At 47.6% G+C, this 15,527-nt stretch overlaps 1 protein-coding gene across 2 annotated transcripts; it reads right to left on the bottom strand.

Annotated features, from left to right (window-relative positions):
* Nucleotides 1-6,114: 6,114 nt before the first annotated feature.
* Nucleotides 6,115-9,121, bottom strand: LSM10 (LSM10, U7 small nuclear RNA associated). Of its 2 annotated transcripts, none has more exons than XM_045548250.1 (2): nucleotides 8,836-9,121; nucleotides 6,115-6,927 (listed from the first exon to the last, which is right to left on the bottom strand). In XM_045548250.1, exon 2 carries the CDS (start codon nucleotides 6,902-6,904, stop codon nucleotides 6,533-6,535), a length of 372 nt encoding a protein of 123 aa, XP_045404206.1. In that variant the 5' UTR covers nucleotides 6,905-6,927; nucleotides 8,836-9,121; the 3' UTR covers nucleotides 6,115-6,532. The 2 variants fall into 2 exon arrangements, with proteins under 2 accessions (XP_045404206.1, XP_045404207.1); XM_045548251.1 differs by having other exon boundaries at nucleotides 8,984-9,121.
* Nucleotides 9,122-15,527: the final 6,406 nt, after the last annotated feature.

The raw sequence follows: 15,527 nt of genomic DNA, 5'->3' as shown, positions 1-15,527 counted from the left end.
TCCTCCTCCTCCAGCAACCACGCCCTCCATGAATCAGCTACTTGCACCAGCCGATGAGCCCTTTAAAGGGATTGCATCAGGCTGGTGACTCACTGGGGCCCTCTGAGAGCCTGGCTTCCCTCCCCTGGCATACAGAAGCAGCTAGAAGGGCTCAGTGGCAGCAGCACCAGCGGCCATAGCCCCACTCCTTTGTCTCAGAGGTGTGAGTCAGAGTGCTTGCTGCTTATGACTGTAACTCTTAGCTGTTTTTCCAGCTGTCCCCTGGGTCACTCTGTATCCATGTGTGGGCACACGTGTCTAAGCCTGTGTGCACTGCTGGGTCTTCCTAAGGTGTGTTGCCAGGCACTTGTGTGTATACATTTGTCATCTCCACACAGGCATGAGAGTTGGTATGAGTGAGGTCTGGCTGCCTCTGCCTGTGTCCTTTTTGCCTCTCTGTAAGCCTGATGCCCACGGAGCTGCTGATAGGGCTGAATAACAATAGTAATCAGAACAGCTCCCACTGTCGTGCCACACCCTGGGTTAAGCACTTCAGAGACTTTAGCATTAGGTGGCTGTTTGCAGATGTGGAAGCTAGCACTTAGAAGAGGAATCTGTCCAAAGACACACAGCTAATCATAGCAGGGGTGGGATTTGAACCAAGCCTGGTAGGTTCCAAAAAGCTTGGCTTTGAATCCCTGGGACATCAACTTACAAACTGGGTGACTATGTGCAAATTCCCTAACCTTCCCCTTTTGTTCAAATAGGGATAACACTTTGTGGGATCATTGTGAGAACTCAGTGAATTATGGAAACAGCTTCACACAGGACCCAGCAAATGCACACACTCATCTCAGTTGCAGAGCTTCAGTGAGGTGGACAACCAAAAGACAGGCATAAAGAAGCCAGGCAGGCCCCAGCCCACCAAGCTCCTCTCTCTGACAAAAGGAAAAGCCTAGGGATTCCGGAAGCCCTGACTCTGACAAGAATGAGTTTTGGGTTTTCCAGAGCTCTAATTATCAGCTAGATGAATCACTCAGCGCTGACACCACCATCCCCACCCCCAGGAGACACTCAGGTGATCGAAAATTTTGGATTTTAACAAAGGAGAGGAGGAGGAAGAAAAAGAGGCGAGGAGAAGAGGTAATGCATAGAAACTAAAGGTGCCAGCCAGAGTAAATGCAAAACTGTTATCAGGACACCAACATGAGGAGACTGCTGGGTGACACACACACAGTGACATACTCTCCTGCTGGCTCTCCAACTCTGGGCTTACTGGCAGATGGCACTGCCATAACAAAGTGATGCCTGTCACAACAGCACAAGATGGTTGCTTGATGAGGTATTGCCTATCACAGAAGGAGGGAAAGAGACCTTCAGCCCTCAGGGGCTTCCTCAGGCTTCTGAAACCCAGTCCTGCTTACTAGCTAGCTCTGGTTTCTCTTTGTGGCCAAGCCCCAAGGCCTGGGTATGACAAGCTTTGAGTGTATGACCCATAGTCTGTGGCTGGGTACTACACTGAGGTGAGCAGAGGCATCTCTTATCTTACTTTGTCATTAACATGATGTCAAGAGTGCTGGGAGGCCGGGTATGCGTGGCTCATGCCTTTAATCCCAGCACTTTGGGAGGCCGAAGTAGGAGGATCAGTTGAGGCCAGGAGTTTAAGACCAGCCTGGGCAACACATTGAGACCCCAGCTCCACAAAAATTTTTTTAAAACATTAGCCAGGCACGGTGGTGTGCCTGTGATCCCAGCTACTTGGGAAGCTGAGGCAGGAGGATTACTTGAGCCCAGGAATTTGAGGCTGCGGTGAGCTAGGATAGTGAAACTGCACTCTAGCCCGGATGGCAGAGTGAAATGCTATCTCTAAAAGAAAAAAGGATTTTGGGAAACAGAATAGTATAGTAGTTGAGATCATGGAGCTTGGAGTCACACAGACCTGAGTTGAAATCCCCATTCTGTTGTTCACCTTGAGCAGATGATCATTTAACTTCTCTGAGCCTGTTTGCTCATCTGTAAAATGGGGTTATTGATATATAGGGTTGTTATAATGATATAATAAGAGAACTCTGATTCCACAAGGATTGATGGACAGCCTGCTATGTGCAGAGCACTGAATTAGATGCTGGAAATCCGGTGATAGCAGACAACAGCTCTGCCCTTGTGGGGCATGGCACGTAGTGGGATCCAACAAACAGTAGCTATTTTTGATGGCCATTATCATGCCCATCTTGGCATTCTGTCTCTAAATTAGCCATGGGATCTGGCGAGAGCCCCTTTCCCTCTCTGAACCTCGGTTTCCTCAACTGTAAAATGATGAAGTTGGACTGCATCAGTAGCTCCCAATCTTCCCACCTTCAAAGACTTTTTTAGTCTTTTTCTTCCACACAATTGGTAAATTTTGTCTCCCGTACAACCTGATCAAGTTATTTCTTCCTTTTCACTGATGACAGCCTCAGATTATAGCCATCACAGCTTGTGATCAGAGCAGACCAGTGTGGCCACATTGTTGGTATAATTCCCTCCCCCGCTCCCTGCCAAGCAGAGACCAAGCCAGGTTGGTCACCCTTTACACACCGTGTGGTGTTTCTCTGGGTCCTCTGGAACATTAGTGAGAACTCAGGGGACCCCTGCTTTCCTTGGGGACCCTTTAGCCAGGGATGTGAAATGGGAACTCACTAAACTGGATACTCTCCTTCAAGTCCCATCCAGCTTGGCCATGGTCAGGGCCGGACATGCTGTGGCACTTGTATGCCCCCAGGGAGATCTGAACTTTAAGCTGCTGCCACCCAGCTTTCCTCAGAGCCCTGGTAGTTCCCTCCCTACAAATGAGAAAGACACCCTGTACTCTTCTCTCCAGGAAAGAGAGGGGAGGGAGGAGACACTTAGTGCCACCTGAACACTCAGATTCCTGGGGGTTCTGTCATCAGCTGGGACCCCCACCTTGGCTGGAGGTGCAGGAAGGGTGCCCGTGTGTGCTTGAACAAAGGCTGTGACAATGAGTAGCAGGTAGTCCAGGCTCCAATGGAACAATAACATTTTGAAATATGTTTTTCATCTTTTCCTTGGTGTCCCTTGGCCCTTCCCTTACAAAGATAGTTAAAGTTATTCTATTATATGTTCGTTACTTGAGGAAGCGATTGATACAACAGAATGCAGAGTCCATTTTTAGCTTCCGAATTCCAAAAGCCTAGATTTCAAGGAGGAATGGAAAGAATTTCTGTGCAGATACAAATTTAGAAAACTGTGTAACAGAGGGATCTGGGAGGCTGAGACTGGGTGGGGGGCGTCCCTGAAAATAGAGAAGCTTCTCCTCAGTCTTGTGGCTGTGGGTATCAGGAGGGTCTTTTCCTGGGCGGGGCACCAGGGAGGTAACATTTACAGAGAAATGACTGTGTGCTGCATTTGACCAAACAGGGCCTAATTCACCTAAGACCCAAGAATTTCCTGGGCCTAACCTGGCCTGGGGAAAACAGAAAATAAAATACACACACCTAGAGGGGTCTTTTGGTCAGGGAGGGGCAACACAGCAGCAATCTTCCTGGGCTGATGACAAAAGACCACGACAAAAAGAGAACATCTCCGTGGATGCTAGTGTGATTGGATGACCACCAAATCAGACTACCCTTCCCATGCTTTGGCACCTTGACAGGAAGTGCGCTAGAAATCAAACAAGGAAAATGGGGGAACTTTGAATTGACTGCAATTAAATTTCTGCCACTCTGGCTGAGTGGGGTGAAAATAAGAATTCAGGTGACTTAAAGAAAACTCTAGCTCTATTTCCTACACACCAGAAATTGGAACCAGCTACACTCTTTGCCCACAGGCCTTGTATCATTTACCCCACCTGCTCCCATCTCTCCACCTTCACGTGCCTGTTTCCCTTTCATCAATCGGCACGATACGTTATTGCCGTAAACCCCCAACTTTCCTACCTCAGGACCTTTACACCGACACTTTCCTCTGCCTTGCCCTGGCTCTTTAAGTGGCAGACTCCTTCTCAGTTTAAATTTCACTTTCTCGGACTACACTTTGCAAATATAACCACCTCTGTTATTCTCTCTCAAAGGGCCTTGTTTTTTTCTCCCATGGCATCTGTAAATATTTTTACTTTTTTTTTGTTTATTATCTGTCTCCCCCACTAGAATGTCAGCTCCCTGAGGGCAAGAGCCTTGTTCCTTCTGACATTCCCTCAGTTGCTACCCCTGTGCCTGGTTCATAGTTGGTGCTTGAGAAGTACCAGTGGAATGGCTGACCCATGGCAGTCGGGGAGTTCCTGGCTTCCCATAGGCTGGTGCACACTGAGCTCCTCAACCCCTACCTGGGCCCCTGACAGCCTTTCCCGGCAAGCCAGGATCAGACTACCAAAGACCCACATCCCTGGGGCTTGAAGACTAAGCTGTGCTCTAACCCAGGGGCTTGGTGAGAGTGTCAGTGCTGGGCCTGGCTCCCCTCGTTCTATTCCATCTTCCCAGGGCCTTGCTGGGAATGACAGAGGTCCCACCGGGGCCTGGCACATGACGCTTAAGGAATATGGCCTGAACCTCTCAGCAACCCACACTAGTCTTACCACTTCCCTCGCTGGCTCTGCTGACAATGTAGAAACCCCTGGTCATGACTTTTTATTTTTTAGAGGCAGGGTCTCGCTCTGTCACCCAGGCTGGAGTGCAGTGGCATGATTATAGCTCACTGCAACCTCGAATTCCCGGGCTCAAGAGATTTTCCTGCCCCAGCCTCCCAAAGTGCTGGGGTACAGGTGTGAGACACGGACCCCAGGCCCCTGGTGCACTATCAAAGTTGCAGAACTGGACTTTTCCTCTATCCCTAAGCTGAACCCCTAACTAAGCCCCCTTCAGCTTTGGAAATGTGCAGACACGTGGGAAAGCTCTGCCATGGAGGCTGCTGTGGGGACTCCCCGCCAGTTCATCTCTCTCCCTACTTGCTGAGGGTATGGGGACATTTCCACATTGAGGACCTCCCTTCTGGGCCTGCCCTGTGGTTTCTCTTGCCAGCAGTCACCTTGTGGTGTTGGTTCCCTTAACATTAGTTGTCAGAGGGGCCTGGAAACTCAGGTAAGTGTTTCTGTCCCTGCTAGGACCCTCTGTTTTCTCTGGAAGGCAGAGGGCAGAGTCTAATGGGCTTGCAGGCCTCTAGACAATGAAATACAATATACAGAAGAATCAAGGTGGGTCAGTGGGTGTTTATGCAGATTCTTGGATCCCAGATTTTGGTTCAAGTCTGGGGTGAGGGGGAGCCAGGAAAGTGCATTTCCTACACACATCCCAGTTGGTCCTGATGAGGCGGTCCATGGATAACACTCCCACAAAGACTGAGCTAGAACGTGAATGCTGTGATCTTGGGCCACAAGTGCCCACATGAACGCTGCTTTCTCAAATCTCCCTTAAGAAATGAGAGCATCTTAAGGGCATCTTAAGGTCAACGGCCCTGCCTTATTCAAAACTCTGGCTCAGCAGTTCTCAAACTGAATTTCATCTTTGTTTTTCTTGACCACTTCCCCCACCAGATTACATTTGAACCTCCAGAAAGGTTCAAATCTTCTTCAATAATGTGTGCTCAGCACAAGGCCTTGACAGGGCAGGCGCTCTGTGGATATCTGATGAACACAAACTCTGGTTCCACAAGACAGAGCTGCTTTCACTGATATGGTGGTTTGCCTGTGGTAGGTTTAGAATGACCACAAGGCAGCTGCCACAAAGACTTAGGTTCTAACCCTAAGAACCCCCTATTCCCTGAGGACCCAAGGACTCTCAGAATCAGAGACTGGTTTCTTGCTGTCGGCTGAGCTCCCACACTCAAGGGGAGGGCCCAGGATACTCCAGCCTCTCCACTTCAGGAAACAGAATGAGACTAACAACCTCCCAACAGAGAATCAGAACGGAAAGCCACTTTCCACCTGACCAGACTGAAGTACTCTCCTGCAATTCTCAAACTTTGCTACATATTAGAATCACCTGGGAAACTGAAACTCCTAGTGCTCAGGGCACACCCCGTACCAATGAAATCTGAATCTGAGGGCAGGACAGGTGATTCCAATGTGTAGCCAAGTTTGAGCCCCGGTGAGCCCTACTGCGACAGGGAGCCCAGCGTACAGCAGGGAAAGCATGAGGCATGGACTTGTTTGTATCCAAGTTTGGTTTTATGAGAAAATGAACGTAATTGCAAGAGAAATGGGGACAGTGAGGGGTGTCTCAGGCTGAGCACATTTACCGATCCTCACTGGGAGAGGGGTGAAAACTATTTGACAGATTCCCTAAGTCAGCAAATCAGAGATTCAGATACAAATGATCAAAAAGGGGATTGTCACCTATCCCAAGGCCACAGACAGATACATAGGATTCTGGATCCCAGGGTGAGTCTGGGAGGTTGACACCCTGTGAAAGGCAGCTGTGACAGGTGGTGTCTGTGGGACACCAGTTTCTGGGCTGGCCCTGTTCCTTTCCCAGGTTCTGGGCAGGGAGGGATGGCAGGGAGCTGGCTCAGGACAACACTGGGGGCACCTGAGTTGGGGCTGCAGCTTGCTGAGGGCACAGCCTCACTTATATTTTTTGGAGGGGAATTCCCGCCGGCCTTGGCCCTTGCTACCAAAATTGCGCACCCGATGGATGATCTGCAGCTGCTGCTCAATGGTTGCAGTGATGTTCACGTCATCCGGGATGTGGACATAACGGACGTTTCGGCCAGTCACAAAGAGGTCATCCAGCTTGACCTGGTGCCCCCAGCGGTCCGTGTAGGTGACTTTGGCCAGACGGATGTTCATGAAAGCATCAACATTTTCTATGCGTCCGTGGGCCACGCTCTCATCCCGCAGGTCCACGGTGGTCACCTGGCCCTGGAGGCCCTGCAGCAGGATGATCAGGCTGTTCTCAGAGATGGTCCGCTCCTTCAAAGAGTGGCTCACTGCCATTCTTCCACGCCGCTGGCTGCTCACTGTGGGCAGGAGCACACAAACGGCAGCTGGAGCAGGCTGGGGGTGCAGCTGCCAACTCACCTCCCCCACATTCTCAAACAAAACTCCCAGTACAGACTGAGCCAAGCCTGACCACCTCTCCAATTTTTGTGTCTGTGGGCACAGGTGTTTCATGCACATGTTTCTTAGAATCCTCACACCACTTTGCAAGCCAAAGATTACTTATATGCATTTTGTAAATCTGAAAAATATAGCTAGGATGGTTGGACGTGGTGGCATGTGCCTATAGTCCCAGCTACTCAAGAGGCTGAGGCAGGAGGATCACTTCAGCCCAGGAGTTCAAAACCATCCTGGGCAACATACCGACACCCTGTCTCTAAAAAAAAAAAAAAAAAAAAAAAAAAAAAGCTGTAAGAAAATGGTGAGCATTTCCAGTAAGTCAGGGACAAGAAAAGGATGCCTACTCTCATAGCTTCTAATCAACAATAAAATGTAGGTAATAGTTGATGCAATGTTCAAAAAATCACAGAAGGAAAAGAAATTGGAGAAATAATAATTATAGAGATAAAACTGTCCTTATTTGTCAATTATGTGATATCAACATTCAGAATTCAAGAGACTTTGTAGACAGATTATTAAAACTAACATACAAAAGTCAGTATCATTCCTACTAATAATTAACAAAAAAATCAATCAATAAAGAAAAATAAGGCTAGGAGAGGTTAAGTGACTTGTCCGAGGTCACAGTTGATAAGTGGAGTTGCTGGGATTCAAATCTATAGCTGCCTGACCCCTAATCTCACACCAGAGGTTCTGAACCCTCACTGTACATCAGAATCACTGGCGAGTTTTTACCTGGCCTCCACACCCCAGAGATTCTGATTCATTTGGTTTAGGAGGGTAGGGCCCAGGTGTCCTATTTTTCAAATGCTCCCAGGTAATTCTAAAGTGCTGAGGGGTACTTGTTAGAAATTGCATGATCTCAGATCTCTCCCTGCACCTGGTAAAACAGAATCTGCATTTTAACATAACCCCTAGGTGAATAGACACGTTAAAGTTTGAGAATCATTGGTTGACAGCAGTTCTCAAATATTAGTGTGCATTAGAATCACCTGGGGTCTTGTTAAGGCACAGATTGCTGGGCCCCACTCCCAGTTTCTCACTCAGTAGGTCTGAGGTGGGGCCCAGAAGTGAGATGCATTTCTATCATGTTTCCATGACGCTGCTGGTCAGGGGCCCACACTCTAAGAACTACTGGCCTATCTCATGCAGTTGCTATATAAATAGAAATTTAGGTGAAAGTCATGTAGCAGTGTTAAAAATGAAAAAAAGAGTAGAAATTTAGGTAATTGAAAAAAAAAAAGGTAGTGTATAAAGCACACAAGTTTTGAAGGTAGAGAAACCTAGGTTGGAATCCCCACTCTACCCCTAACTTGGTAAACCTAGGATAGTTACTTAATGTCTATGAACCTTTTTTCTACATTTATTAAACTATAGGGCTAACAAGGCTACCAGAATCTCACTACATTGAAGGTGCTCTCCTTTAATTTCAACATGCCCTGATATTGTGTTAACTATGTCTTATCCAGCCCTTACTTTCAGACCCTGAGTCAAAGCTGGTGGAATTTTCTCTCCTTACGACCTCACTCGGTGGCATTAAGCGTGGCAAGCCAGGCTACGGGGTTAGGGAGCTGGGTCCTGGTAAGGGTCACACGACTCCCACCCAGCCTTCGGCCTGAGGAATCTGTGATCAAGCAAGGGTATGGGGCTGCCATTGTGACTGCAACCAGCAGTCACTGGACCTCGAGTCAGGCCCGGATTCTGGGGCAGGCTCTGCCCCTTCCTAGGAGGGAGACCTCGAGCAAGCCCCTTGGCTTCTCCAAGTTTGTTAAGCCATCGGTGAAATGGGATGAGCATCCTTTACTCACAGAGTGGTGGGAGCGGGCTTGGGGAGAGGCGCTATACTCGGCAAATGGGGAAGAAAACGCTTCCCGGGCTCCCCCGCCGCCTTCCGGGGTCCTGGGCTCCCCGGCGCTCCGCCCCCAGGCTCCCTGCACACCGCCGACCGGGACCCACCGCGCGGGATTCCTTCCGCTTTCCCGTCCGTGTCGCCGAGAAACTAGAGGGCGGCTAGCTGTGCTGCCCAGGGCTGGCCGCGGCCGGATTAAGAAGCCATGGCAACGACACGGGCTCAGGCCTCCCGCGGCGCCTGCGTCATTGCGCAGGCGCGTTACCGCGGGCCGGGAGGAACTACAATTCCCAGAAAGCCTCGCGGGTGCCGGGCTCCCCGGCCTTCGTCATAGGAGCCGCTTGTTCATTGAAGTTGTTGTTCATTCAACACACATTCATCTCGCTGTCACCAGGTGCCAGGCTCCTCCTCAGGCTCTGTGACCAAGTGTGACCAAGATCAGATGGTTCCCTGAGCTGATGGCGCCACGAGGGAGTCTTAAGAACACAAACAAGAAAAACAGGAGACCAGCCTGAGCAAGAGCAAGACCCTGTCTCTACAAAACAGAAAATTTAGCCAGCCATGGTGGCGCGTGCCTGTGGTCCTAGCTGCTCTGGAGGCTGAGGCAGGAGAATCCCTTGAACCCAAGAGTTTGAGGTTGCTGTGAGCTGTGATGACAATGACGCCACTACAATCTAGTCAGGGCGACAGAGTGAGACCCTGTCTCAAAAAAAAAGGATAAAAGTTCTTCTGAGGATTAAAACAGTGTAATGTGATAGTGACCAGTGACCAGGTGGCCTTTATTGGATGGTCAGAGAGGTCCAGAGAAGGTGACATTTGCGCTGAGATGAATGACATGAAGCCAACCTTGTGAAAACTAGAAAAAGAGCATTGCAATTAGAGGGAACAGTTTGTTAAATAAACTTTATAGGAGGTCATTGGTTTGGACTGAGTTCGTGCACTGGGCCCAACAGACCAAACCAAAATGGGGTCACTCAAGCTAAAGTTCTGCCCACCAGGCTGAAACAAAGTTGTTTATCTGCCCTTCTGGGAAATCAAGAGAGTGGGAGATAATAGCCAAATCTACAAACAGCCAATGTTAGCTGCTGTGATAAGGCAGCCCCTCTGCTTTAACCTTTACAAGGAAAGTAGCTTTGAAACAACCAATCTGCTTTTTGTTTTCTTTTTCTCCTTTCCTCAGCCCTTTTCTGTCTATGAAACCAATATCCACTGCTTAGCTCACTGGAACGCTAAAAAATGAGGGGTTGCCCTATTCTAGAATCGCAAATAAAAGTCAATTAAGATCTTTAAATTAAATTTATTGTAAAGTTCATGCAAAGGACTTGGAGGAAATGACCTTGACAATTCCAGAAAAATGGAAAGGCCGGTGAGGCCGGGGATAGTGGTGCAACAAGAGATTGGAGAGGAAGCAGGAGTCAGAGCCAAGGTAAGGAGCTTGGATTGCATGGATAGGAGTGCAGGCTCTGGATACAGTGCCTAGGTTCAAACCTGCTCCTTGTCAACTGTATGGCTTTAAGCATAATTAACTTTAAGCAAGTTAATTATTCTCTCTGTGCCTCTGTTTCCTCATCTAATATAATACTAGAAGTGCAATGGTAGGCTGTCAAAGGGGAGTGACATGATTTTACTTACATTTTTAAAAGGTCACTCTGTATATCTTGGGAAAAGTAGCTTAACTTCTCTCAGCCTCAGTTTCCTCATTAGGAAAATAAAGATAATGTCTATCTCAGAGAATGGAGTAAGATTTGAGTGACCTCCATTAATTTGCGAAGGCACCTGGAGAAGCTCAATAAGAGTTAGGTTTCTTTCATTCCTTCACTGTCATTCATTCATTGATTTCCATCTCCCTCAGGAGCGGCCTTTTTTTTTTCTTTTTGGAGATAGGGTTTCGCTCTGTCGCCCTTGGGTAGAGTGGTGCTGCAGCATTGTCATAGCTCACTGCAATCTCAGACTCCTGTGCTCAAGTGATGCTCTTGCCTCAGCTTCCAGAGTAGCTGGGACTACAGGTGTTTGCCACCATGCCTGGCTAATGTTTTCTATTTTTTGTAGAGACGGGGTCTTGCTCTTGCTTAGTTAGGCTGGTCTCAAACTCCTGACTTCAAGCAATCCTCCTACCTCGGCCTCCCGAAGTGCTAGGATTACAGGTGTGAACCACCACACCCAGCTGGGAGCCTTCTCTTTTTACCAGTGATCACAGTTGGTCTCTTTTTATCCTAAAAATAAAATTTCCTCCTCCATGCAAGCTACTGTTCTCTTTTCCATAGTCAAGCTTCCTAAGAGAGGCCTCTATACGAGCAGTTCCCAAGTGTGATCCCTTTTCCAACTAATATCTGTGTGAAACTGAATATTCATCATGTCCTTCAACCAAAACAACACATTGCAATGGATGGAATGCAGACGCAGACATGAGAATCTAGCTGTCTTCTATTATGACATATTAAAGAGACTCGCAACAGGAGAAGAAAGTCGTTCTCACTAAATTTTTTCTTTGGGAAAATAGTTATTAAAAATTTATTATGTATGTTAATGAGTTTATTATTTTCAAATGAATTAATATAATTTTAATTTCTAAAATGATAAATATTAATATATGTAGCCCATATAAACAAAAGCTGTTAGGGGTTTTCAATCATTTTTAAGAGTATAAGGGGTTGGAGACCGAAAAGTTTGAGAATTGTTGCTCTATTCTGAGGGCTTCCCCTTTCTCACACCAACTACTCAACTCACTGTAATCAGGTTCTGCTCCCACAACTCCACCAACTTCTTTGGCAGAGGTTACTAATGGCATCCTTATTCATAAAAGTTATATCCTCTTTCTTAGTCTTTACTTCTGTGATCCTGCTCCTTGGTATTTTTTCTTCTGGGCATTGCATCATTTGTCTTCACTTATTTTTCTGATTGCTTCTTCTCCATCTCTTTCTGACCGCACTTCATTCTCCTGCTCCCTAAACACACGTGCTTTCTCTGGGGCTGCACTTCCGGCCCCACTCTACCTGTTTATAGCTGTCTCCGTGCTATGCTACACTGCTGCGTCCAGCTCAGGTCTCCGTTTTCCAACTGTTTGCTGCTTATTCCCACATCTCTTACCAGTACTTGAAATTCAGCATGTCTACAAGACAGATTCATCAAGCCCATCCCAAATCAGCTGGTGCTCTAATTTTTCCATTTCTGTGGTTGCTACCACCATTTTTTAGCTACCTAAGTTGGGCACCTTGAATAACCTTGACAACTTCTCTAATTTCTTGATTCCCCCACACCTGTCACAGTCACTGGGCCTGCAAATTCTTTGAAGGGTCTCCATCCTTCGCTTACCTTTTTATTCTGACGCCTCCCATCCTAGTTGAGACCCTCTTTCTCTCATTTAATTCCTTATAAAAACCATCTCACTGGTCTCTTATGATCCTTTGCCAATAGATTCAAAATGCAGTTCTGATCTTATCATTTACCTGCTAAAAATACTTTCAGTGAACTAGCAGAGTGAAGGTTCCGATGCTGACGTTGAAGGCTTCTGTTATTTGATTCCGGCCTATCTTCCAGCTGGATCTCTCTCAGGTTCTCTACCCAAACTCTCCAACTAGTGTTTCTTAAAGTGTGGGGGGAACCAGTACCTCAACATTATCTGGAATGCTTATTACCCCAAACCCAGACCTACAGAATCCAAAGTAGAGCCTAGGAATCTGCACATCGGGCAATGCACACTAAAATTCGAAATCCTGTGTCCCACCCTCTAGTCAGACCCAGCCACTCAGCAATCTGCAGACAGCCCTACACTTTCGTATTTGCCTTTGGTACCCCAGCTGGGAGTGATGCTTCTCTTTTGACTCCTATAGCGTATTGCTGCCATCTTTCCTAGTTTGCTTGTTGCAGGAGATCTGCCATAGTTATTTACTTACCTCCCCCACTAGTCTCCTGAGTGTTGGGGCAGGGAGAAGACCTTAGGAGGCCCAAATGCTTCCTACTGTAAACCACAGTTGCTGCAGGAACACTAGTTATATGAAATAGGGATCTGAATGAAGATAGTTGGGCTGCAGTGGGCATGGAAAGGAGGGATGATAGTTAAAGACTCTTGAAAAGAGCCCATCAGAATCCTTGGAGGCTGATTACATTCTGAAATGTGGGTGGAAGGAGGAGGAATCAGCGAGTTAAGTTTTTACACTGGGTATCCAGAGAGATTGATAGTAGTAAGAGGGTAGGGTTGGGGTCGATGCCTGTGGAGGAAATCTCATTCTTTGGCTACTGCTCAGCAACTGAACTCCTTCCCATGATTGGGGAAATCTGACATTCTGTGAATTTCAGTGGGAGGTGGAGTTTTGCTTCCCACAACAGGTGATTTAAAGGCCAGATATTGTCTGTGATCCTTGTCAGCTATGGTGTGGGCTTGTGACGTAAACTTACGCATTATTAGACTTTAAATCTGGAGCAAGCAACACAAACCAGCAAGAAGTGGCCTTCATCCAGTGCCTCATTCCTGGTGCCTGTGCCGGTGCTGGAGTTCTTTTTTCCCTGCTGCCAACCTTCCTTGGTTCCTGGCCATTTTCTGATGATTCTCTAGTCTTCCTGACAACTCTTGAGTTGCCTGATGTTCTTTCCACAAATTCCTTTTCTACTTAAATAGCTAGAATTGGTTTCAGTTTTTTTGCCACCAAAACCCCTGACCCTAACATTTCAAGACAGAGCCTACTTGAAATTTCATTCCAGGAGCCTTGAATTTCTCTGTTCCCTTTAGATAAGCTCTGTTGTGGTTCTGCATCACAAAATCCTGAGAGTTAGGGTGGACTTCTAGGCCACCTGCTCCCCAACTTACCACCCAGTGCCACATCCCCTCCACAACATCCTGTAGATGCTCCCCTAACCCTTGCATTTCTTTGCCAGCTGATCTACTTCATAGTTAAGAAGCTTTTCCTATTTTATTTTGTTACTTGACCATTTCTTTAATTTTTATTGATTTTTTTTTTTTTGAGACAGGGTCTTACTCTGTTTCCTGGGCTAGAGTGCAGTGGTGTCATCATAGCTCACAGCAACCTCAAACTCCTGGGCTCAAGTGATCCTCCTGCCTTAGCCTCCCGAGTAGCTGGGACTATCAGTGCGTGCCGCCACACCCAACTAATTATTAAATAAAAAAAAAAGTCTTGTCCAATTATTGCAATGAAATGGGAAACCACAATTACAATTCACAAACTGTGGCATGAAAAATAACACACATCCCATCAGGAATTACACCAAACCGTTTCATTTTTATTCACTCAAAAGAGAGTCCGATGCATTAGTGTCAAATATGAGCACCATCATTTTTTTTTCTTAGAAGGGGGAAAAACATTGACTCTGGGAGATGCTTCCAGTTTAAAACTGTCCTATTTTATATTATATTTAATTTAAAAAGCTTCTTCATGCCCTTACTTTAGGGAAGTAAACGTACGAAGTAAATAAAAGTGACCTCAGTTCTAGACACTGGAGTGTGAGGGACGTGGACCGTCTCGGGGAAAGTGGGCCTGCAGCCCGAGGGGCGGGGGAGCGGCATAGAGGTAATGGCTGAAGGTGACGGCAGCTCTGAAAACAGTGATGCTCGGGATAAGGAGTAGGGTGAGGGAGAAAAATAGAATGAGAGTGAACGATAAGGGAAAGGAATGGGGGAAAGGCCGGGGATGAAATAAGGACCATCTGGCAATTGACCTGGTCATTTCGACAGACTTTGAAACGGCTGCGTCGAACTGTGTACCACACAGGGCAAGGCTCAGTCAGAAGGCTCTGAGGGAGAGAAGAGGTATGGCCAGTGATAGGGTTACAGCTGCGAAGGCCAAAGGTTGAGAGTTTTAGGAAGAGAAGGGTGTTCACGGGGCCAAGAGCTTTCAAAAAGCCACGGAGAATGGGGAGGAGAAAAGGCTATTGGATGTGGTGTCCGGGGCCTGGAGACCTGGGCTCTGTGCAGCGGCAGGAGCTGCAGGGGTGTGGGAGGGAGGGAGGGTGAGGCAGCAGGCAAATGTGCAGCGCTGGCCCATGGCCGAGAAGCCAGTGAGTGAATGGAGAGGAGGAGACGAGCAAGACCCATGAAGATGGAGAGCAGCGGCCATGGAGAAGCAGGGGCCGAAGGTGAGGGAGCACTTGCAGAGGAGGAGGAGATTCTCCGCAGCCACGGGAGGAAGGGTGAGGATCAGAGACTTAGGTAGAGAGGAGAGGTGTGGGGCAAATGCAGACACAATACAGGTGGTCGCTTCTTGTCTGATGTAACCTAAGCTGAGTGGTCTTGAGACTATCCGGAGAATCTGAGCCAAACGTCCTCAGCTGACACCAGGGCTTCCCCTGGAAAATCTGCAGGCCTCAGTATTTCAAAGGGAAGTTGGGAGCTTTGTAAAGAGAACGAAGGGCAGAGTGGTCTGAGGCCATCGTGCACACCTAGCCCTGGGTCCTGCCCCCTGCACTGCTGGGACTGAGCTTGTGGTAGGCCTTCATCAGGCCTAATGCAATTGGGGTTTCATGCCATTTGGGGAACTAACAGAGAAGGGAATGTTATTTTGTCAGCAGAGGCACCACTGGCCAGAAACAAAAAGAATCCAGAATATACATGTGTGTGGTGTTGGCAGTGGTGGGGAGTGTTAAGGTAATCAAATAATCCAAAATAATTTCCACTGACCTTGGGAATGCATCTTGACATTC

The sequence above is a fragment of the Lemur catta genome, chromosome 3, assembly GCF_020740605.2.
Source record: "Lemur catta isolate mLemCat1 chromosome 3, mLemCat1.pri, whole genome shotgun sequence".
In the NCBI taxonomy this organism is placed as follows: domain Eukaryota; kingdom Metazoa; phylum Chordata; class Mammalia; order Primates; family Lemuridae; genus Lemur; species Lemur catta.
This window is presented reverse-complemented; position numbering and strand designations above follow the sequence as displayed.